A 23,557-nucleotide genomic window follows, 5' to 3' on the forward strand; every position below is an offset into this window, starting at 1 on the left:
CATTTCACTGTTAATGGTATTCACACTCCATGGCACTAATGATCTTGCGCTAACGCCAGCACAATCACGAAACGATACTTACAGAATGCCTGACGTTGGAAAAGATTGTGATAAACATGACAACATTGTCACAGTTGGGTCAGCAACTCCACCTAAGGAGTTGTGTGATTAAAATATATTAAGCTCTCAAACCATGTGCCTCCTCAAACCATGTGCCTCCTCAATACAGGGACAATGACATATTTTTGCACTGTAACAAGGTCATTCTCTGCCATTGATCTGACTGTTTGCTGTCCTGATCTCCTAGATTGTGTCCAGTGGGAAGTGGTAGATGACCTCCACTCCAGCAACCACTTTCTTATTTCTGTCTTATAAAAGGGACAGAGCCAGATGGAGAACCACCCAAGCGCATGCTCCTCAAGGCAGACTGTCGGACACTATGCAACCACTTGGCCATACTTAAGCTTTGAGACAGCATCCGAGATTGTGTGGCCCACGTGACTAATTTGATCCATTGTGCTGCTGATGAATCTGTACCAAAATCCTCAGGCCATCAGCAGGAGGCAACCTTTTCTTTGGCAGAACAATTAGTTCTGTTGTGTAGGACAGGACAGGTGGACAACATTGGGCAATTTGAAGCACAGTCAATCAGCAGATAACCTGGGAGCCTTTCATATAGCAAGAGCAAAAACCTGGCAGGCTGTGAAGGAGAGTAAGAAGCGATAATTGCATGAGTTTCTGAAGTCCATTAATCAGTAAACTTCTGCTGCTGTAGTATGAGAACTGATCAGGAAGATATATGGGAAAAGACTGTCTGGGGCTGTGGAGTTCCGAAAGTAACGCCCGAGCAGGTAGCATAGACCATGACACCATACTTTTACAATGTAACATCGTCCATGAGCCCAGTTCCAAATTTCCAGGCCCATCACGAAATTAGAAATAGGGGTGGATTCATTTCACTCTAACAAGGAAGAGGCCTGTAATCTTCCTTCCCCCATATGTGAATTTGTATGAATGAATCTGCTTGTATAGTGAAATTTTTACTTCCTATCTCCTTGATGAGTCTTATCATTTAAATTTTATATTTCTTCATAAGCTTAATTATCATTTTATTGCTGTTTATTTTTTAATGTAGTTTCTCTGATGCTTTATTTACAGCTTCAGGTATTTGCATTAGTTCTTTCCCTGAATCTGTTATTAGTACTATGATCTGTAAATCAGTTGCACTGAATTTGCCACCAGTTTACAAGGTACTTGACTGCTCTGCAAATCTCTATAACTCAAGAACATTTGCTGAAGCAAGATCTAAGGTATATGCATTCCTATAGACTGCGTTCTCAGATGCCCAGAAGTGCTCAAAAAGATTGATGTCGCGTGACCTCAGGAGCAGAAGGGAGGAGGGGCAGGCTAGTACCCTTGTGTGCACCATAGGTTTCATTGAAGACTACCGAGGCAGTTTGGTATAGATGTAATGGTGCATTGTCTTGCTGCATAACAGACCTCCAGCAGAGTACCTGATTTGTTTGCCTGGAAAATATGGCAAACACAACTGGGAGCCTCCTTCATGGCATGTAAGCGATCAACACAACCACTTTTGACAAAATAATTTAATTATGTAGATAAAAAAAATCTGCTCACCAAGCACTGGCAGAACACACATAAAAGAGGGTTGTAATTAGGCAAGCTTTCGAAGCCAGTGGCTCGTTCTTCAGGCAGAAGGGTTGAAGTTCTGATGCCGCTTGGTGAGTAGATTTTTTATCTAACCAATTAAATTATCATGTATCAGCTATTTACATGTATCACCAACTGCTTCAGTGCCCTCGTGCCCACACAAATCTCTTTGAAATGTCAGGCACAGTTAACACTGGTACTCATACATGACATTTGATGTGACAGTATGAATTAGTTGACTGTGACTTGCATTGCCCATTTGATGTGGACTGCAACAGCCATATCATTATTTTATCAAAACTAAAGTGCTCACTGCATTCCATTGAAATAATGGACCATGCAAAGTCTAGTGCCTCACACTTTCAGAGCTAGTCTACCATGTTTCTGAATCCCATTATTCTGGCAACGATCAAAAGTATAGACCTTTCATGTTTCACACATGCTGTTTTTTTATGTCATTCATACAACCAATATGCATCTGCCTACAGGACCAATGTCTTGCCAGATTATTCCGTTTGCCAAGGTGACATGACAGTGCCCTATCGAATTTAACAGCCTTCTCTGACTTGCGTGTTTATCAGCATAGTTGTAGTCCTTTTTACATTGTCCAAGTACATTAATATGACTACCTATCAAAAGCCTGAATAACCACCTTTTGCACTGAAGACTGCTACAAGACATGCAGGAGGAGTCAGTGGTGTTCTGGAAGGTACTGATAGTGATGTGGAGTCGTGTTGACTCCAGTACCATAGCCAGCTGTGCTAGATTTCTGGTTGAGGAACCATGGCAGGAACAGCCTGATTGAGGTGGTTCCAAAGATTCTCAATTGGTGTTAAATCCGGGGAGTTTGGGGACCAGGGGATTACAGTAAGCATATCCTGCTCTTCAAACCGTGCACATACACTGTGAACTGTGTGCCACTTTACATTGTCCTGCTAGTAGATATAACCATGCTGAGAAAAACAGACTGTATATAAGAGTGGACAAGGTACCCAAGGATTGATGAATGCTTGTGTTGATCCATCGCACTTCCCGGAAATATGAGACCCCAAGGCCATAAAGCTCCCTCCTCCAGCCTGGACTCTTCTGATGATTGTTGTATGTATTTACTTTCTATCTATTGGAGCATAAAACTAGATTCATCTTGAAAGGCCACCAGTTGCCACTCTGTGGATTTCCAATTGCGGTACTGGCATACAAATTCCAGCCTTTGTCACCGATGGACAGCAGTTAGCATAGCTGGCTGAACCAGGTGACTGCTGCAGACACTCTTTTGCAGCAATGTTCGTGGAACAATCATTGAGGAGACACTGTTGGTAACTACTTAGTTCATCTAGGTGGTCAGTTTCTCAACAGTCGCACGTCGATTTGCCCATACACATCTCCGAGGTCGTTGTTTGCCACTGCATCTATGGCCTGTGGTGCACCACAGTTGCCTCGGCACGGGTTTTTCCGTGCGTGGTATACGAGGTCTCTTCAGAAAGTTGTTATGCAAAATGCACTTTGGCATCAGTAGAACTGTTCTGTAGTCAACTTCAAATGCCAGTTCTCAAAACTTTCTCAGTGGTGTTTTGTGAAAAGAACATTGCTTTCCCTCCAGAGATTTTCATTTGAGTTCATGGAGCACCTTCACAATACTCACATGCTGATTGAATCAGCCTGTAACAAATCTAGCAGCCTGCCTCTGAATTACTTCAGTGTCTTCCTGTAATCCGACTTGGCGGGGATTCCAAACACTCTAGCAGTATTGTACTCGAGAATGGGATGCACTATAAGCAGTCTCCACTACAAGTGAACCACACTTTCCTAAAATTCTCCCAATGAATCGAAATCAAGCATTCGCCTTCCGTGCTACTATCCTCCTTACGTTCCTGTTACACTTCATTTTGCTTTGCAACATTATGCTTGGATATTTGATTTATGTGAGTGTGTCAAGCAGCACACTTCCAATTCTATATTCGAACATTGGGGTATTATTTTTCCTCCATATTTGCATTAACTTTCTACATTTGCTATTCATCACACCAACTAGAAATTTTGTTTTATTCATCTTCCATCTTGCTACATGCAACCAGCGATGACACCTTCCTATACACCACAATGTCATCAGCAAACAGCTACAGATTGCTGATCACCCTGTCCATCATATCATTTGTGTATACAGAGAATAAGAACAGTCCTATCAAACATCCCTGGGGCACTCCTGATGATACCCCTATCTCTGATGAACGCTCATCATCAAGGGCAGTGTACTAGGTTGTTTTACTTACGAAGTCTTTGGTCCACTCACATATCTGGAAACCTATACAGTATGCTTTTATTTTTTACAGTGGCACACTGTGTCAAACTCTTTCCAGAAATCTAGGAGTATGAAATCTGCCTGTAGCCTTTCATTCATGGTTCGCAGGATATTGTGCAAGAAAAGGGCAATCTGAGTTTCATATGAACAGTGTTTTCTAAATCTGTGCTGATCGGTGGACAGAAGCTTTTCTGCCTCAAGGAAATTTATTTCCATTCAAACTGAGAATTTGTTAAAGAATTCTGCAGCAAACCAGTGATCCAGTCACCTGTGCCATTTTCCATTAATTCAGAACTTTGCTCCGGGCAAGGGTTTCACAATTAATGCCAGCCAAGAAAGTGGTTGGTGATATTCAAATAACGCTGGCTTTCACACTCTCCTAAGAAAACCTAAATGTTTTTCTTTTGCTGCTGTTGCTGAGTGAATGTGGTCACACAGTTTTTGCGTGGGAAGAAGGAAATTTTTGGGTACAGGAAAGTGGCATCAGCGCGCTCTCAGAACAATAGTAGGCTAGTGTTTTTTCCAGATTGGATTGAATTTTAATGTGTTTAAAAGGTTGCAGGGCTTTAAAAACATTGACACTTAATGATGAAGTTACTTGAATACCATTTATGTCTGTGATTGACAAACGTTATGGACAAAGCCATACAGTCATTTTACAGAAATAGGTGGCAACTGTAACTGAATTGGGGAATTATGTGAAATTACCACAGTGTTTGGTATGTTTCTTTTTTCACAATTAACATAATTTTGAAACTATTTCGTTACGTTGTCATATATATTGTTTAGGTACTTCAAAACTGAAATTTTTAGCTGTGAAGTATTTTGTATGTAGATCTCAATTAATCTGATAATCTCCTGTGTGATGAACCCGATATTTTTTTGGGAATGTGTGTGAATCTCGATGAAAAAGGAAAGTACCAAGGTTAAAAATATGTGGATGCTTTATTTTTCCCTCTGATAGAGTAAAGTGCAGGAATCAAATTACTGACTGTTGTGGAGTCAGACCAAGTAGTTTTAATTCCATATAATAAATGCGAAAGTTTGAGTGTATGTTATGGCTGGACGGATTTGGAAGAAATTTGGAATGGAATTAGCTTATACACTAAATTAACACAAAGGCCACTTTTAAAAGTGTGTAGTACAAGATATTTATTGATTTTAGGAATATAAAACGAAATGTGGAACAATAATTACTCTTACAAAAACTATTTACACCTTCACTTCTGAACTTTACCATATTCGTGGAAATGCTTGTATTGTTTGATATGCCTTACATATTATAATTCAATGTAATGCTTATACAATACTCAAAGTGTTTAATTCATACTACCATTCGAGCTCTGCATTTTAGCCACTGAACATATCTTATAGCTTCTGAGATGCTTGAAGACTCACAACAGTGTTATTTAAATGCTGTATGACAGACAGACTTTAGATGTAGATCATGACAGGCTTTTAGTGAGGCTGGATTTGCTTTTTGATATGCAGTCATACCCACAGGTAACAGGCACATCTGAGGAAAGATAACATTGTTGCATGTTCTAATATTGTCAAATTTTCACTGCACCAAACTGTAAATTGCTTCTTTTCATTCTGCATCAAGTTAGTGTGTTTGTTACTCCTTCATGCCAAAGCATCAACTGATACAGTGATGATAAGAAATGACACTAATACATACCATGTAGAGTTTTTACGCTTATTAGAGCTGTTGGGGGTGCCATCCCACATGTTGGAATTGAAGGTTGGTGTGCTAGTCATACTGAAGAGTAACAGCGATGTATCAGGATTGTGCACTGGCACCAGGTTATGCATTGTAGAGCTGAGAAGGCATATCTTGCTTACCACCACAATCATCATCATCATCATCTGCAGAGCCAAAGGTGAGATGGTACTGATATTGCAGATTCCTATTATTCCAATGAACTTATCTTTACAGTTCAAAAACTTGCAGTGCCCTTCGAAAGTGGCCTTGATCACTGTAGATAAGAGCCAAGGACAAACGATAAAAGTGGCAGGTATTCATCTGATCACACCATGTTTTCACACAGACACCTCTGCATTAGCTGCTCACATTTATCAAGAGCCAGAAATCTCTCCTATATACACAGAACAAGAAGTCTCAGAATGTTGTTTATAGAGACGTATTGCAGTAGACAATTTTGATATATTCCATATTCTGTGCTAGGCATGTCGCAAACAGCCGTGAAATTATTTACTCCCTTTCTGGGCAAATTTTGTAATCACTACTTGGTCATGTAAAAATTTTGTCCTTAACCGCCGGCCGGGGTAGCCAAGCGGTTCTAGGCACTACAGTCTGGAACCATGTGACCGTTACGGTTGCAGGTTCGAATCCTGCCTCGGACATGGATGTGTGTGATGTCCTTAGGTTAATTAGGTTTAAGTAGTTCTAAGTTCTAGGGGATTGATGACCTCAGACGTTGAGTCCCATAGTGCTCAGAGCCATTTGAACTATTTGTCCTTAACTGAACGAGTGAGTTGTGTGCAACACATATCCTGTCAGCTTCTTTCAACGTCCACCCACTTCCTCCCAACCCCCTGATATAGCTCAATTTGGACCCCAAGTGGATCACGCCTTAATACTTCCGTACCTTCAAAAGATAACTTTTGTGGTGGTGCATACACATGATAGTGAATTTCAGCATTAACATCTCTCTCTCTCTCTCTCTCTCTCTCTCTCTCTCTCTCTCTCTCTCTCTCACACACACACACACATACATACACACATTCTGTGGTGTTTTTCTTGTTGTGCTTTGATTTCAAGTAATCAATATATTGCGAGATGCCAAATCTTTACTCTTTCCCTGTAATAACAGTTACCTTCTTTTCCAAATTTCCTATTTATTGTCTTGTTTCTTTTGATGTTATGGTCCTTCTACACAGTACCATAAATTATATAAAATGAGCTACCCTTTGAACTTGTTTGATGTCATCAGTCAGTCCCACGTAATGCGAATCCGACACCGCACAACAGTACTCCAGAGTAGGGCAGACAAGCATGGTGTAAGCAGTCTCTTTAGTAGTAGACCTTTTGCACCTTCACAGTCTTTGGTTTGCTCTACCTACAACATTATCTATGTGATTGTTCCAATTTAGGTTAATTGTAATTGTAATCCCTAAGTATTTAGTTGAATTTACAGCCTTCAGATTTGTGTGACTTATCGCTTAATCGAAATTTAGCGTTTTTTTTTGTACTCATGTGAATAACTTCACACTTTTCTTTGTTCAGGGTCAACTGCCACTTTTTGCACTATACATATATCTTATCTAAATCATTTTACAATTTGTTTTTATCATTTGGTGGCTTTACAAGATGGTAAATGACAGCACCATCTGCAAACAATCTAAGAGGGCTACTCAGATTGTCTCCTATGTCCTTAATATAGAGCAGGAATGATAGAGGGCCTATAACACTTCCTTGGAGAATGCCAAATATTATTTCTATTTTACTCAATGACTTTCCATGTATTACTACGAACTGTGACCTTTCTGACAGGAAATTACGAATCCAGTCGCACAACTGAGGCAATATTCCATAGGCACGCAGTTTAGTTAGAAGGTGAGGAACAGTATCGAAAGCCACCTGGAAATCTAAAAATATGGAATCAATTTGACGGCCCCTGTCGATAGCACTTGTTACTTCATGTGTATAAAGAGCTAGTTGTGTTTCACAAGAACAATATTTTCTGAAACTGTACTGGCTATGCGTCAATAAATCATTTTCTTCATGATAATTCATAATGTTCAAATGCAGTATATGCTCCAAAACCCTACTGCAAATTGTCATTAGTGGTATGGGCCTGTAATTCAGCAGGTGCTATGCTGGAAGGAGAAGATGGTGATCATTCCCTACAGAACAGATTATCACAGTTCCACCATCGCAGATCCCAAAAACTGATCCTAACCGACCCCTATGGATAGCCAGTAGATATCTGGTAGCCACACATTATTCGTCATTTAGTTGTTGCCATTTGTCCTAATGTCTTTGTCAAGTCACCTTTGTGGATCTTAACAACCATCTGGGTACTTGGCCATTCTATATATACCCAGTGTATGATGTATACTACTGTACTTAGAAAAATATGTTACTCATTCCAGTAGTTAAACTTTCCTATAAAACATATATAAAATCCAACCTATTGTTTATGTGGAAGGAAAAAATTATGAAATCCCATGTACAAAATATATAAAATTATTTAGATCATTTTTATAAAGATTGTAGAAATAAACACCTAATTTGATTGTACTCTAGTATTTTCTTCAGTTATTCAAGTGAATCTTTACCTCCCTGCAGTGAATTATGAAGATTATGCTATACTTACATACTCGAAATACAGGTATACCTGTAACTTTTTAAAAATAACCCCCATGTTGTCAAAAATTCTTTAATATAATAGGAGAAAGTTAAAAGACAACAGAATAGTTAAAAAGGAAGAAATTGCGTCATAGTAAACTAAGGTGGAAAGAAAATAAAGTAATTGACTTGGAGCCTAACAGTCGTCACTGTGCCTGTCTGCAAAGAGGACAGGCTATCCTGCGGACTTAACCATTTTTATTGTACCAGTGCTATAATGTCCTTTTTCATGTCCTGTTTTGGGATCAGTCATAGAACTGCTTTGGAATGTGATATCCCTGTTATCTTGAAAGGTCCAGCATATTTTGGAAAAACTTCCTCATCTGTGTCTTTATATTTGAACTCTGACGATACTCATTTATTAGTACTAAATCAGTTATATTAAATGATGGTATTTGTGCTCTTTCATTGTAGTTGTGTTCTCTTATTTCTGCCTTCCTATTCAAATGATCATTTACTACCTTATTAACTTCCTCAGAATCTATATTTCATAATGATGGCCATTTAAATAACTTTAGCAGAGGTTCTCTGAAAAAGTACTTATATAATACTTCGACAGGGGACAATCCTGTTGACATATCAGGTAGTTTGTTCAGTATTACTTGGAACTCCGGAACCATCTGAACCCAAGTTGTATGTTTGTATGGCAATGTGTTCTAAATAAATGACCAATTTTCTTCATAATCCTCTCACAAGGGGTCAATTGAAGGTGGTATTTCCATATACATACATGTTTAACCCCTTCCCAAGCTAAAAATTCTTTAGAACTGGTACTCATAAACTATGATCTATTGTCAGTCAATAATCTTTTTGGTTTTCCTATATAAATAAAATATTCTTGCAAGAAGTTTATTTCAATGTCCATGGTTGCCTTCTTTATAGGACATAATTTTATGCATATATTAACCAAAATTCCACTCAGACAAAGATATATACGTTTACATCAATAATCTGTAAACCACCATGAGGTGCACGGCAGAGGGTACATCCCATTGTACCAGTTATTAGGTTTTCTTACTGTTCCATTTAAGTATGAAACATGGGAAGAATGATTGTTTGAATGCCTCTGTGCATGCAGTAATTATTGTAATATTGCCCTCATGACCTCTATGTGAGCAATATGTAGGGGATTGTAATATATTCCTAGAGTCATCATTTAAAACTGGTTAAACTTTGCTAACATACTTTCCCAGGATAGTTTACATCTGTCTTCAAGAGTCTGCCAATGAGCTTCTTCATTATCTATGTGACACTCACCCATGGATTAAACAAACCTGTGCCCATTCGTACTGCCCTTCTCTGTATACATTCAATATCCTCCGTTAGTCCTATCTGGTATGGGTCCCACACACATGAGCAATAGTCTAGAACTGATCGCACGAGTGATTTGTAAGCAATCTCCTTTGTAGATTGGTTGCACTTCCCTAGTATTCTGCCAATAAACTGAAATCTACCACCTGCTTTACCCACTTTGATCATTCTGTTTCATATCCCTACAAAGTGTTACACCTCGGCATTTGTTTGAGTTCACCAATTCCAATAGTGACTCATTGATGTTACAGTCATAGAATATTACATTGTTTCGTTTTGGAAGTGCACAGTTTCACATTTCTCAACATTGAAAGCAAATTTCTAACCTCTGTGCACCACTTTGAAATCTTATCAAGATCTGATTGAATATTTATGCAGCTTTTTTCAGATCGTACTTCATCATAGGTAATTACATCATCAGCAAAAAGCCTAATTTTACTATTAATATTGTGTGCAAGATCATTAATATATAACATGAACAGCACACGTTCCAATACACTTCCCTGAGGCATAACCAAATTTACTTTTACATCTGACAGTGAGTCTCCATCCAAGATAACTTGTTGCATCCTCCCTAACAAAAAGTCCTCAATCCAGTCACAAATTTCACTTGATACCTCATATGATATTGCTTTTGAAAATAGCATAGGTGTGGCACAGTGTCAAATGCTTTTCAGAAACCAAGAAATACAACATCTATCTGATTGCCTTGATCTAAAGCTTTCTGCATACCATGTGAGAAAAGTGTGAGTTGAGTTGCGCTTTACATTATCTATGTTTTCGAAATCCATACTGGTTGGCGTTAAGGAGGTCATTCTGTTCATCTACATCTACATCTATACTCCGCAAGTCACCTGACGGTGTGTGGCGGGGGGTACCCTGAGTACCTCTATCGGTTCTCCCTTCTATTCCAGTCTCGTATTGTTTGTGGAAAGAAGGATTGTCGGTATGTTTCTGTGTGGGCTCTAATCTCTCTGATTTTATCCTCATGGTCTCTTCGCGAGATATACGTAGGAGGGAGCAATATACTGCTTGACTCTTCGGTGAAGGTATGTTCTCGAAACTTTAACAACAGTCCGTACCGAGCTACTGAGCGTCTCTCCTGCAGAGTCTTCCACTGGAGTTTATCTATCATCTCCGTAAGGCTTTCGCGATTACTAAATGATCCTGTAACGAAGCACGCTGCTCTTCGTTGGATCTTCTCTATCTCTTCTATCAACCCTATCTGGCACGGATCCCACACTGTTGCGCAGTATTCAAGCAGTGGGCCAGTGTTCCAGAAACCTCATTATGTTTGAGCTCAGAATATGTTCTAAGATTCTAAGACAAATCGATGTCAAGGATATTGGACAATAATTTTGTGGGTCACACCAGCTACCCTTCTTGTAGATGGTTGTGACCTGTGTCTTTTCCCAAGAACTGGGCATGTTTTTTTTGTTCCAGAGGTCTATTCAGATTATAGTTAGAAGAGCAGCTAACTTGGCTGCAGATCCAATATAGAAGCTGACAGGGATTCCATCAGGTCCTGGAGCTTTGTTCAATTTTAACAATTTCAGCTTAATACTTGTTTTATTCATCTTTTCAGTGGTACGAGCATTAAACTGGGCAATTGTCATGGGTTTTCCCTTGTAAAGGAACATTTGAAAATGGAGTTCAGCATTTCAGCTTTTGCTGTGCTTTTCCTTTATCGCTCAAATAGATTTATCTTCGACCAGAATCATTATTTCTTCGTATTTTTGTAGCTTTTCCCTAAAATATATATCTGTTCATTTATCTTGATCCATTCTTAATGCTAACCTTCTTACCTCATCATTCATATAATTTATTGTCAAGAAGTTAATACTGAATATTATTCATGGTCCTGTAGTTCTTATTATGTCATTTATACCTAAAGATAGTCATGGTAATTCATCTCGTTCTGTATTTTCTTAACCCTTTATGTATTTAATTTCTATTTGGTATCCCTCTGGGAATAATTCCCATCTTACTGATCTGTTTTGCAATAACTTGCTTTCAGTAAGGAAAGATAACACTTGGTCATCCGAATAGGTTCTGATCTTGGACCCCCAGATGAGCATATCAAACTTTTTTATACTCCATTTAGCTGATAATTCCTTTTCTGTCACTGTATAATTTAGTTTATGTGCATCAAGACTTCTGCTAGCAAATAATATTGTTCTATGATCTTCTAACTCAGGATTCCATCCACCATGAAACAGTTCACTTGAAATACTATATTCAGAAGCATCAGTTGCTAACTTAAAGACTTCCTGCGTTACCAGGTGTTGCAAATTGATGCATTTACCAATGCCTGCTTAATATCACAGAATGATTTGGATGCTCCTTCATCCCATATGCACTTTGTTATTTGTGTCAGTAATGACAATAATCCGTGATTATTCATGGATTGGCCTTGTATATAGTGACAGTAGAATCCAGCTAATCATAGAAAAGAGCATAATTGTTTTACATTTTGTGTTTCCGGACAGATTGTGATGACCTCTGTTCTTTCGAGATCTGGTCCTATTCCCTTCGTTCTTACTAAGTGTTCTAGAAATCTCAGTTCTTCCCTTCCTAAATGCAATTTTGCTAATGTAATTGTGATACCATTTACCTGAAACTTTTCTAGAATTTTATGTAATAATACACAATGTTCTTCCCACGTCCTGGATACTATTAATATATCGTCTTCATAAATTATTATTTCATGCAGCAATTCATTGCCTATTGCATCATCTTGTGCTCGTGTGAACACTGATACTGGTGTATTTAATGAAAAGGGTAAAATTTTAAATGGATAAAACTTTTCATTGAAAGGAAACATAGTATATTTTAATGAATATTTGTGTAATTTAATCTGCCAGTACCCATCAGTCAAATCAACTGAACTAAAATACCTTCCTTCTTCAGATTTCATTAACATATCATCAACAGGTACAGGTCTGTCTCTTTCTCTCTGTAAATGTTTATTTAAAGTCTGTGCATCTAAAATTAATCACACTCCTTCTACTGTTTCTTTGCTATAAGTAAAAGGTTGTACACCCTCATATACAAATTAATTGTGTTGTTGCTCTGTAGTTAATACATTAGATTCTTGAGATTTAATCTTTATTTTTTCCTGATACCTTTCCAGATTTTATGTTACTTCTTTTTCATTCACTAACTGAGCAGTGGCAACATAATAAATTCTTATTAGTTAATAACTTATTTATTTTAAACAGAGTAATGTGATTAGAGCCTTTGTTGGTCCAGTATAACACTTCATCATCAAATCAAGTTTTAATTTATGCTTTAATAACCAATCTAGGCCTAACAATATCTGTAGGTTCATATTGGATACTACTAACAGAATCTGCATAAATTCAACATCACTTACCTCTAATGGCAGCCGAGTTTCCTCTTTAATTTGCTTCCCTGTACTACCCACTGTTCCTATGATATATACTCCTGTCATCGATAATGTGGGTCATTTGTTCTTATTTTTTAAGAGCGTGCAGGTATTCTTGTGAAACTAATGAAATTTTGCTTCCTGAGTGTATATAAACACCTACATTTATACCATTCTGTTGATTATTGGTTTTAATTGCTCTTCCTCTTCTGTGTTATCTTCTTGTAATAGCCATTCTCTTGTAGGTATTGTATGAGAGAATGCAATTAATTTTTCAGTGTATGGGTCAACAGTAGTTTTGTTTCATCCTGGATCTTGGCTCACATCCCAGGATGCTGCCCATTTTCCAAAACTATTATTGAATAATTATTTGTATCTGTACTTTGTTTGTCATAGGATACATTCTGCTTTACCTCATTGGCAGTGGTGCTTGGGTCACTGGTTACAGAAATCAGTGAATATTCCTTTCACTATTATTTCTCATCCTTTTGTGATTTTTATTTGGTCTCCTATCTACTCTCTTTTTTCCAGGAAAATTTATATGTGTAGAGTTGTGCCTCATTTTCTGTATTTTAATTTTGTGTATTCCAATTTTTTACATGATTAAAATTGCCTCATTCTTCATTTAGGGTATCCAAACCTACTACAAATGTCAATAATTTTTGTACAGTAGTCCACCAGATGTATAATATCTCTTTATGTGCGAAATAAAGCAGTCTCCTTACCAGCACCTGAACCAAATGTTTTTCATCTGGTGGGTTATCTAAACACTTAGACTTAGTCAGATGCCATGTGATATACTTCTTAAAGTATCCCATGGACTATTATAGTTCTTAAGATCTGATAACTATAGTGTCCATTTTTCTAGCAAACTAGTGGACTAACATGTTCTCCTATTTTTCCTGAAAATCTTCTGAACATTTAAATTATTCTGAATGAGCTGTTCCCCATTCCACTGCATCAGCTAGTAAGTACCCTAGTGCAATTTTTTTTTTACATCATCTCATTTCTGAGGTATAGATTGAGAAAATATTCTTATCAATAATCCCTTTGTTAGAGGTAGCTGTTTTGCTTCTAAGTACCTGTTTAGCATCATCTAATTCTTTTCATACTTTCTGTAACTCACTCTTATTATTTATAGTATCATCCACAGAATTATGGATAGCACTGTTATCTACTTTATCATGTACTTTTTGCATGACCGTTTCTTCTAGATGCTACTCTAAATCAGTTAAAGTATTTGGATTGCTAGCAATTTCAATAAGTTTTCTACTCTGTCTTGAATCTCTGAGACTGGATTGCATACAGTTTCATAATTGCTTGAATGTAATTTCTCTGTCATCATCTTATCATATACATGTTTAAACTGTATTTTCACTTCTTGTCTAATATATAATCATGCTCGACTATTTTTGTTTCGAACTCCTTAGATAATTTAGCTAAAGTTGCCTGTAATTTGGAAATTTTATCTATTTTTGTGGTTAAATCATCTAATTGTTTATTATTTTGAGCTTGTACTATCCATATTTCTGGAAGCGATATGGATGTAATCTAAATTACCATCCAACTTAAAGCTTATATCACACTAAAAACCTTCATTGTCTATCAACATATTTACACCCAGTGTTAGTCAATGTCATTCACATTCAGTTATTTCGTATTAAATAAATATACACTAATTCTGGACTTGGTACACTGTACAGTTCACGTAATCTGCCGAACCAGCTGCTGTAGCACCCTGTTGATGCTGTCATGTGAGTTGTGCAGTCTTGGGCTGTGTAGCCACTTCGTATTCAGCTTTAATGCCGCTAAGTGCAAAGCAATGGAGTGTTGCCATCGGATGCCGTTACAGTACTCATTGTCATCGAAACTGCGTTTCAAAAATCTCTGTAGTCTGCTTGTCGTCTATCAATGTGCCGAGAAGTACTCCAGTAGGTGAATAAAGTCATTGTTGATCTTGGTGCTATGGCCAACTGATATTTCTTTTGTTGAAGATCATACCAATCTAAACTGTTTGGGTTTAATTAAAGTCACAGTCCCTTTAGTTTGAATAATATTTCTTTCATTTGTACTGTTACAATGTATATGTTTACAATACAGCTCTTGATAGCTTTTTTACTTCCATCACCCTAGACAATGATATACATCTTCCCATTTTTTGTAAAATTATAATTTTAATTTCTTGTTATAGCTCTCTTATTTTACTTTGTCTCATCTGTACCCTTCACTTAGGACAACACAAGGTGTTTTTCTTGTTGTGGATTGATTTTAAGTGATCAATATATTGCAAGATGCCAAGCTTTTACTCTTTCCCTGTAATAACAGTTGCCTTCTTTTCTGAATTTCTTGCTCATCATCTCATTTACTCCTCATGTTATGGTGCAATGCCAAGTATTTGACAACTGACTTCTTTTCCAATTGCAATGGAGGGAAGCCTATAAAAGAACTTTCACATTTAAACAACTCGCTACGAAATCACAAAACACCGTTTCTGTAATTCTTCTGTATTCAAATAAGTTATCAACTCACAACTGCTGATTAACAAAGCTTTTCAGACAACATGTTCATACATGATGCTTCAGTGCTTGATCAAAACCATAAGTTTGTACTTAACTCGAGAGAGTACAGCATAGAGTCTATATAAAAACATTCTTCTTTGGAGGCCTTTGCACTCCCAAAATATGCCTGCAAAGTGGAAGTGACCCCTCATTGGCCAGTCCAAATTACACATCCGTCGTCACTTTCCGCACTGTGCCCACATTTTTCTTTCTCATATCTACCCATGAATTGTAAAAAACCTCGGCCCAATAGAGGCTCTTTATGGTACTGCTAATGAAAGTTACATTTTTCATGCGTACATATCTTACATCGGTGTAGTAAAAGGAAAGTGAGATGTGTTGCTATGCTTTATAGCAACATGTTCCACTACATCACACACGCAAACTGTGGGCAAGTGAAAAGAGCTTGTGGCTGAACCACATGCTTGCATTCCTCTCATGTGAACATGACATTTCATTAAAGTGACTGATTCCTTCATAAAATATGTAGCAATTTTCCCACTTTCTGCGATATTTCATTTTTTTTCTCTTCTCATCTTAAGTTATTGACTAGAAAAATATTGATCTAAAACCTTTTTTTCCCCTTTTGTCAGTGGTAAAAATTTACTGATTTTAATACATTATTTATGTTTTGCTGTAAGTTTCATTCACCCGTAACATAACTCAAGAACAGTTGTTTGTAATTGTGATTTCCCGTTTCAGTGTGTAAAGTTGCTATTGTCGAGACAGTGTTGATTTACTTTATGACTTTTTCATTTCCAGTTTCTTGCAGACAAACAATGTGTATAGGCACTGTGTATGAAATAGTTTAATGTGCTGAAATATGTTAATGCCATGTGCAGCTTAGTGATGTGTGTAAGCTTACATTTCATATTTGTTTTAGGCATATGGTGTCACACCGTGATAAAGCTGTTGCTTGTGAAGAATGTGGTGAAGAATTTCCAGATGGTCGTGCACTCATCAACCATCGTCACAGTCATAACCGAGACAGTTCAGGACGTCAGTTTGCTTGTTTACAGTGTGGAAAAACTTTTGGTTCTCGTAGTAGTCAGCAAATTCATGCCAGAATACACACTGGAGAACGTCCATATGGATGTAGGTACTGTTGGAAAGCTTTTGCGGATGGCGGAACTCTCAGGAAGCATGAAAGGATACACACTGGAGAAAAGCCTTATGCATGTCCAATTTGTCCACGAGCGTTTAATCAAAGGGTAAGGCTAAATTATCATAATTTGAGTGCTCTTATTTCCAGGTGATTGTAAAGTTATAGAGACATCACAAAGTTGCATTCTTAAGTCATTTTATTATGAAAATCTACTTAGTTGTTTGCCTGTAGGCTGTTTTATACATAATTTGATGTATACTGGAAAAGTAGGTGTGCAGGAGGGCCTGATATGCTGCTTGGGCATTTAAGTTAAGACTGAAATTGGTAAAGGAAGTGACTTACCTGAATACAAAGAGATATATTTGGCTTTTGAGTCATTGATGGGAGGGAAGTGAGGGAGGTTGGCCATATTCATGAAACTGTAAAAGCTTAAAAACTGTTTGCATGCCTTCTGGACACTGTTTGTAGTAAATGCAAAACTTCACACGTCAGTGCTGACTGCTATGTTGTATCCAAGTCATCAAAGATTAATCAGTTTAATGGTGTACTACCACCTTAATCAATTAAGGGCAAGCAAACTTGTGTTTACGACAACATTTCAGCAGACTTTGCTGTATAAGGTAGTCTGAAACAGCTGGTTGATATATGGCCCTATGCCAGTGATTGGCACTCTGAATCCCTTAACTTAAAACCCTGACTTATCTCATTTTTATTATTTTGACAGAAACTTAAAATTCTGAGTATATTCGGGCAACTTCAGAACAGACCCTTGAAAAAATAAAACCCCACTTACATCCATTTCAGTGGTGGTAGTTACTTGTTCAGTCCCAGAGAGCATCTGGTACTACATTTGTAGCTTGGCTGTCATGTTTTGATTGATGTGGTTGCCACTAGATATTGTGTTTAGTGTGTGCAGCTTTGGATACTTGACAACAAAACATGCTTTCAGACATCTGTATTGCTGTTTAGAGGCAATGCTTTCAAAAAAGGATAGCTATAGTGATCCTGAGTTTGACATTGAATTTAGTGGCTAAGAAAGTGAAGAAGAATGTAATGTTACTTCACTAGCAGGGTATATACGACCTGGGAAAACTGAGCGAGGTGGCGCAGTGGTTAGCACACTGGACTTGCATTCGGGAGGACGACAGTTCAATCCCACGTCCAGCAATCCTGATTTAGGTTTACCGTGATTTCCCTAAATCGCTCCATGTAAATGCCGGGATGGTCCCTTTGAAAGGGCACGACCGACTTCCTTCCCCGTCCTTCCCTAATCAGATGGGACCGATGACCTCTCTGTCTGGTCTCCACCCCCAAACAACCCAACCCAACCCCCCAACAACTGGGGAAAACCATGGAGTTTTTTCATCTGGGAGAAAACGAGGAAAAGCTTGGGAATTTTTTAGAATTCCAGGAATTTTTCATTCTTTTAGTTTTCAGTTGAATTTTTGTGGTTTTAACTGGTAAGAACCGATACTCTAACAAGGGATATTACTGTACCCCGCTACTGCAGAGTAACATTGCAGCAATAAAACATGAAAGAGAGAGGAAAAAAATGAAAATACAGCTTAAATTGCAAAGGAAGTGTACCATATACAGCAACAAAACATAGTGCTCATAGAAGCGTCTGCCAACAGCAAAATGTGTCAAAGGCTTTAAGAAGACTATGCTATGCTTCATAACGACAAATTGCCTCCAATGAACATAACGTCACAACTGTTTATATGTGCAATTGAGTCATGTATGAGTAGTATCTTCTCCCACTTCTGGCTATAGAAATGTGGCTGTTGGCTGTGTAAGCAGTCGCAGCAAGCAACTAGATGCAACTAGGAAAATTTTTACTGCCGCACCCAAGCTGCCAGATTATCACATGTGCAGCAGGCTCAGATCTAGGAGTGGGGGGTGGGGGTAAACCGAGGTATCTGGCTCGGGTGACAATTTTGAGGGGGGGGGTCACCAATTTCCTATTCTTGAAGAGACCAAACCTCGTTTCACGAAATGCCTAGCATCCAGCGCACGTTCGTTTATCGATTACTCACACATATGATTTTGAAACACATCCCTGTTGGTTTTTGAACACATCCCTGTTGATTTTGGAACACATCCCTGTTGATTTTGGAACACATCCCTGTTGATTTTGGAACACATCCCTGTTGATTTTTGAACACATCCCTGTTGATTTTTGAACACATCCCTGTTGATTTTTGAACACATCCCTGTTGATTTTGGAACACATCCCTGTTGATTTTTGAACACATCCCTGTTGATTTTTGAACACATCCCTGTTGATTTTTGAACACATCCCTGTTGATTTTTGAACACATCCCTGTTGATTTTTGAACACATCCCTGTTGATTTTTGAACACATCCCTGTTGATTTTTGAACACATCCCTGTTGATTTTTGAACACATCCCTGTTGATTTTTGAACACACTCTAAGTTGATTTCTGAATGCATGCATAGTGCAAGTGATGTCTCTGTCAGGGGGACCCTCGTCACATCTAGAAATAAACTTTCCTGCAGGCAATAGGGGATGGTGCTATGCGAGCTGAGTGGAGTAAAGCCGAATGAGTTATTGCCAATCGGATTTAGTTTGTGAATGATCAGCATTGTTATAATTACTAGTGAAATCCATAGATTCAGACTACCAGAGTGTATATAAACAACTAACAGGAATAGTAAAATTTTGACAGAAAATTTTTGGCCAGATCGCTACACTAGTAAGGGCCAGTTGTACAGTACCTGGCTAGCAGCCTATTAAGTTCTATTCTGGAAGTAGTGCTGAAAACATGTTGTACGAACTAACCGGAGAATAATCGCAGGATAATTAAACTGATGATTCTGGCAGTGTTAGTGAAGTTAACGGGCGAATAAGTTTTGACAATGGCAGGAATGATTGCAGAATTAGTGATGACAAGATTGTTTGTTAGAACAGGGAAGAAGAAGAAGAAGAAGAAGAAGAAGAAGAAGAAGAAACGGAGATGTCACACAAGTTATGGAAGAATATGACGATACCAAATTTATGTAAAAACTTCATAATACTGCTTTTTGATCTCATGTTTGAGAAACTGGAACATATGAATGTAATGTGGAACTATTTCCTAAGATAAAGATTTTTGCTTGTAGCAGGCCTAAGAGGCATTTTATGTTGGTCTATGCGAAATAAAAATGACCTTTTGTGTCAAAACAGTCTCATTTATTTGGTGTGTTACAATTGCTTCAATATTAGAAAGACATATTTTGTTTTATCTAGCAAGCAGTGACAAAATAGACAAAATCAGATTGAGAAACCACACCAGTCTTGGATACTATTTGTTTTAACAGCTTTTGCAGTATTAGATGACATTTCGATTTTGCATGTAGCAAAACGCTTGACGAACTTTGATGAGGTAATAGATTCTTTCACAGAAAGGAAAGCATGCCATTTAAAGCTTTGTCACACAAAACAGCAAGTTATTAACTAATAGGCAATAAAGAGTGCAAATTGCCTGAAGAGTTCTTGTTCTCCCAAATACAAACAATCCCATGAAGAGGTGTGGCACTACACTTTGGCACACTTCAGACCAAATAACATGTCTTACCTTTCCTTGAACACATGTTTTATTTATCAGACTCTTCAGAAAGATGTGCACTACTAAATGAACATATTTTTGAAAATTCAATTTTTTAAAAAAAATTTGACATCCTATCTCAAACACTCAAGGGGGGAATGGGGGGCACTATCTAGTGTTGCCCCGGTTTGGAAATATCATAGATCCAGGGTTGATGTGCAAAGCAGTCTTGAGTTATAGTGGGGAATTGTGTAGTGTCCGGGTGACCCATGTTTACATTTAATTATTTTGTTGTTTCCTCTTTATTTATTCCTCTCATATCAAAAGAGAACAAAACAGATTTCTGTGGCCAAGAGCTATCAAGTGAATTAAAATACATTCACGTAATTATGGAAAGCTAAAATATGTTACTAGTTTCAGATTTTATTTTATTTCCACCTTTCTAACAGTCAAGCATTAATCGCCTTGCAGAACAATGAAGCTATTTTTGTTGGTTTACTAAAGAAATTTGGCTTTTATTCATCTTTTCCACTGAGGCAGTCAACGTATTTGAAACAGAGTGTTTAATTCTACACTTTTGGATACTTTCAACAGTTCACTGCATTTCAAGTGCACATTTTCAAGTTCTAGCATGTATGGCATTATGCCATAATGAAGAAATAACATGAATTAATACAGTTCTGGTACTCCAAGAAAATTTACATCCTGAAAACCACAGTGAAAAGCTTAATATCAGATCAAGGCTTACTTCATTGCGAACCTGGGCATAATAATGTGCACTTTAAGTACTCACTTTAAATGCGCACATTTTTGTATGGTTCACGAAATTCCAATGCTCTTGAAGTGTCCTCTGATGTCGTTTTTTCTTTTATGACATAATTTAAGATCTTGTAATGTTATACATGCAAGAACATATGGGCTTCCTGCATCACTTTAGCTGCGCAAATGCAGTGGCGCCTGTTATATGGAACACTCTGACAACTGCTGAAACAAACCTGTTTCTAACAGGTTGTGGGAAAATATTGTGAATGCTGGTTTGAATAGCATTACTGTCAAAGTAAATTTCCTTTTACGCAAGTTGAACTATGTGCGAGAATGTACAATGACTTTCTTAAATCACAGAGCATTTGACTCCCATTTAAAAATCAACTCTTTGATGACTAGCCATTTAGAATAATTTCGAGCTCAGAATATCAGACATTTATGTTGAACATTGGAAAATCCAGTATTAGAGAAGGAAAGTTGCTACTTCACCATATAGCAGAGATGCTGAGTCGCAATAGGCACAACAAGAAGATTCACACAATTATAGCTTTCGGTCATTAAGGCCTTTGTCAGCAATAGACACACAAACACGCACGCACACACACACACACACACACACACCACACACACACCACACACACACACACACACACACACAAGGAAGTAGTGGAAAGGAGAGAAATAAAAAGAAATTAAAAGACTGGGTGTGGCGGTGAAATGACAGCTGTGTAGTGCTGGAATGGGAACAGGGAAGGAGCTGGATGGTTACGGGAATGTAGGATATATTGCAGGTGAAGTTCCCACTTGTGCAATTAAGAAAAGCTGGTGTTGGTGGGAAGAATCCGTATGGCATAGGCTGTGAAGCAGTCATTGGGATGAGGGATATCATGTATGACAGCGTGTTCAGCAACAGGGTGGTCCACTTGTTTTTTGGCCACAATTTGTCGGTGGCCATTCATGGAGACGGATATCTTGTTGGTTGTCATGACTACATATAATGCAGCACAGTGGTTGCAGTTTAGCTTCTAAATTTCTGGTTGCCACCCCTCCTTCCACAATGACCTCCACCTGTTCAGATTCTGCCAATCCTTAGCCTTCACCAATATAGTCCTACAAAACCATATCAACCACGCTTGATCCTCCTTGCAGTACCTTCTCTGCATCTGCAAAATTCTCCTGCTATGTAACCCCAAATTTCTGGAACCCATAACACACATTGAAACTCAGGAACTTGAGCAACATGCACTATGCCGCCTCAAAAAGCTCTCCATCTGGCTCACTTCCTATTCCCACCTCGGAGTGCCACTGTCCACCACCTCTACAACAACGTCCAAACCTCCCCCACGTCCCCTCATAGCTGACAAACCCTATCTCACAGAGCTACTACACTTACCCCACCCTCCAAACTCCCTCCCACCACCACACAGAATCCAGACTCTAAACAGACCCGCAACACAGTCATGAACCTTTCCTCCAGAAGCCTTAGTCTCACAGAACTATCAGTCCTTTCCAAAGGCCTCACCTTTTGCCTCACTCCCAATTTCAATCATGCAGTACTTGTTGAAGACCGTTTCTCCTTCTCCCAGTCCCTACAGTCGAAACACTTTTTCGCCACAAGCCCGACGAGCCGGACTCAACCAGAGACCAATATCGAACCTTGCCTAACTCAGTTCACTCCTCTATCCAACTATGATCCACCCCCACTGCCTCCAAACCACCCCCTGTTAACTTTCCAGAGTTTCTTAACCTTGAACCTTGCCTCACCATCATTCCCCAAATCCCTCAAAATGCAAACTAACCTTACATCTGCAGTCTACCATCTAAAAACTGATCCCGACCTTATAATCCTACCTGCAGACAAAGGCTCCACCACTGTTGTTTTGAACCGCAGGGATTACCTGGTGGAAGGACTCCGCCAGCTGTCATATACTTCCACCTACTTCCCAGTAATCCAACAGGATCTCCAGTCACTACTCAAATCCTTAGACCCATCCCAGAGCCTCTCCCAGAGTCCATCTCTCTACTTACCCCTACCACTCACCGCACCCTCACCATTTACATGCTTCCTAAAGTCCATAAACCCAACCATCCAGGACTACTCATTGTAGCCGGTTACTGTGCCCAACTGAGAGAATCTCTGCTCTCATAGACCAGTACCTTCAACCTATTACCAGGAACCTACCCTCCTATATAAAAGATACCAACCATTTCCTCCACCAACTCTCCACAGTTCCTGTCCCTTTACCACACGGTGCCCTGATTGTCACTATTGATGCCACCTCCCTGTACACTAATATTCCTAATGCCCATAGCCTTACTGCTATAGAACTCTACCTTCCCAGACGCTCTATGGATTCCAGACCAACAACCTTCTTCCTAGTCACACTGACCAATTATATCCTCACGCACAATTACTTCTCCTTTGGAAGCATTACCTACAAACAAGTCCAGGGTACAGCTATGGGCACCCGCGTGGCACCATTCTGTACCAACCTATTCATGGGCCATCTAGAGGAATCCTTCCTAAAAACCCAGAG

The 23,557-nt window shown here is 38.5% G+C and overlaps 1 protein-coding gene across 2 annotated transcripts in view; it reads left to right on the forward strand.

Moving 5' to 3' along the window:
* The window catches only part of LOC126338961 (zinc finger protein 16), a 112,592-nt gene that overhangs the window by 66,916 nt on the left and 22,119 nt on the right, over positions 1 to 23,557 (forward strand). For both annotated transcript variants that reach the window (XM_050001593.1, XM_050001592.1), the window contains exon 6: positions 16,486 to 16,813. In XM_050001593.1, the coding sequence (XP_049857550.1) occupies positions 16,486 to 16,813 (328 nt within the window). The remainder of the gene's footprint in view (positions 1 to 16,485; positions 16,814 to 23,557) is intronic.

Source organism: Schistocerca gregaria, chromosome 1 (genome assembly GCF_023897955.1).
Source record: "Schistocerca gregaria isolate iqSchGreg1 chromosome 1, iqSchGreg1.2, whole genome shotgun sequence".
Classification (NCBI taxonomy): domain Eukaryota; kingdom Metazoa; phylum Arthropoda; class Insecta; order Orthoptera; family Acrididae; genus Schistocerca; species Schistocerca gregaria.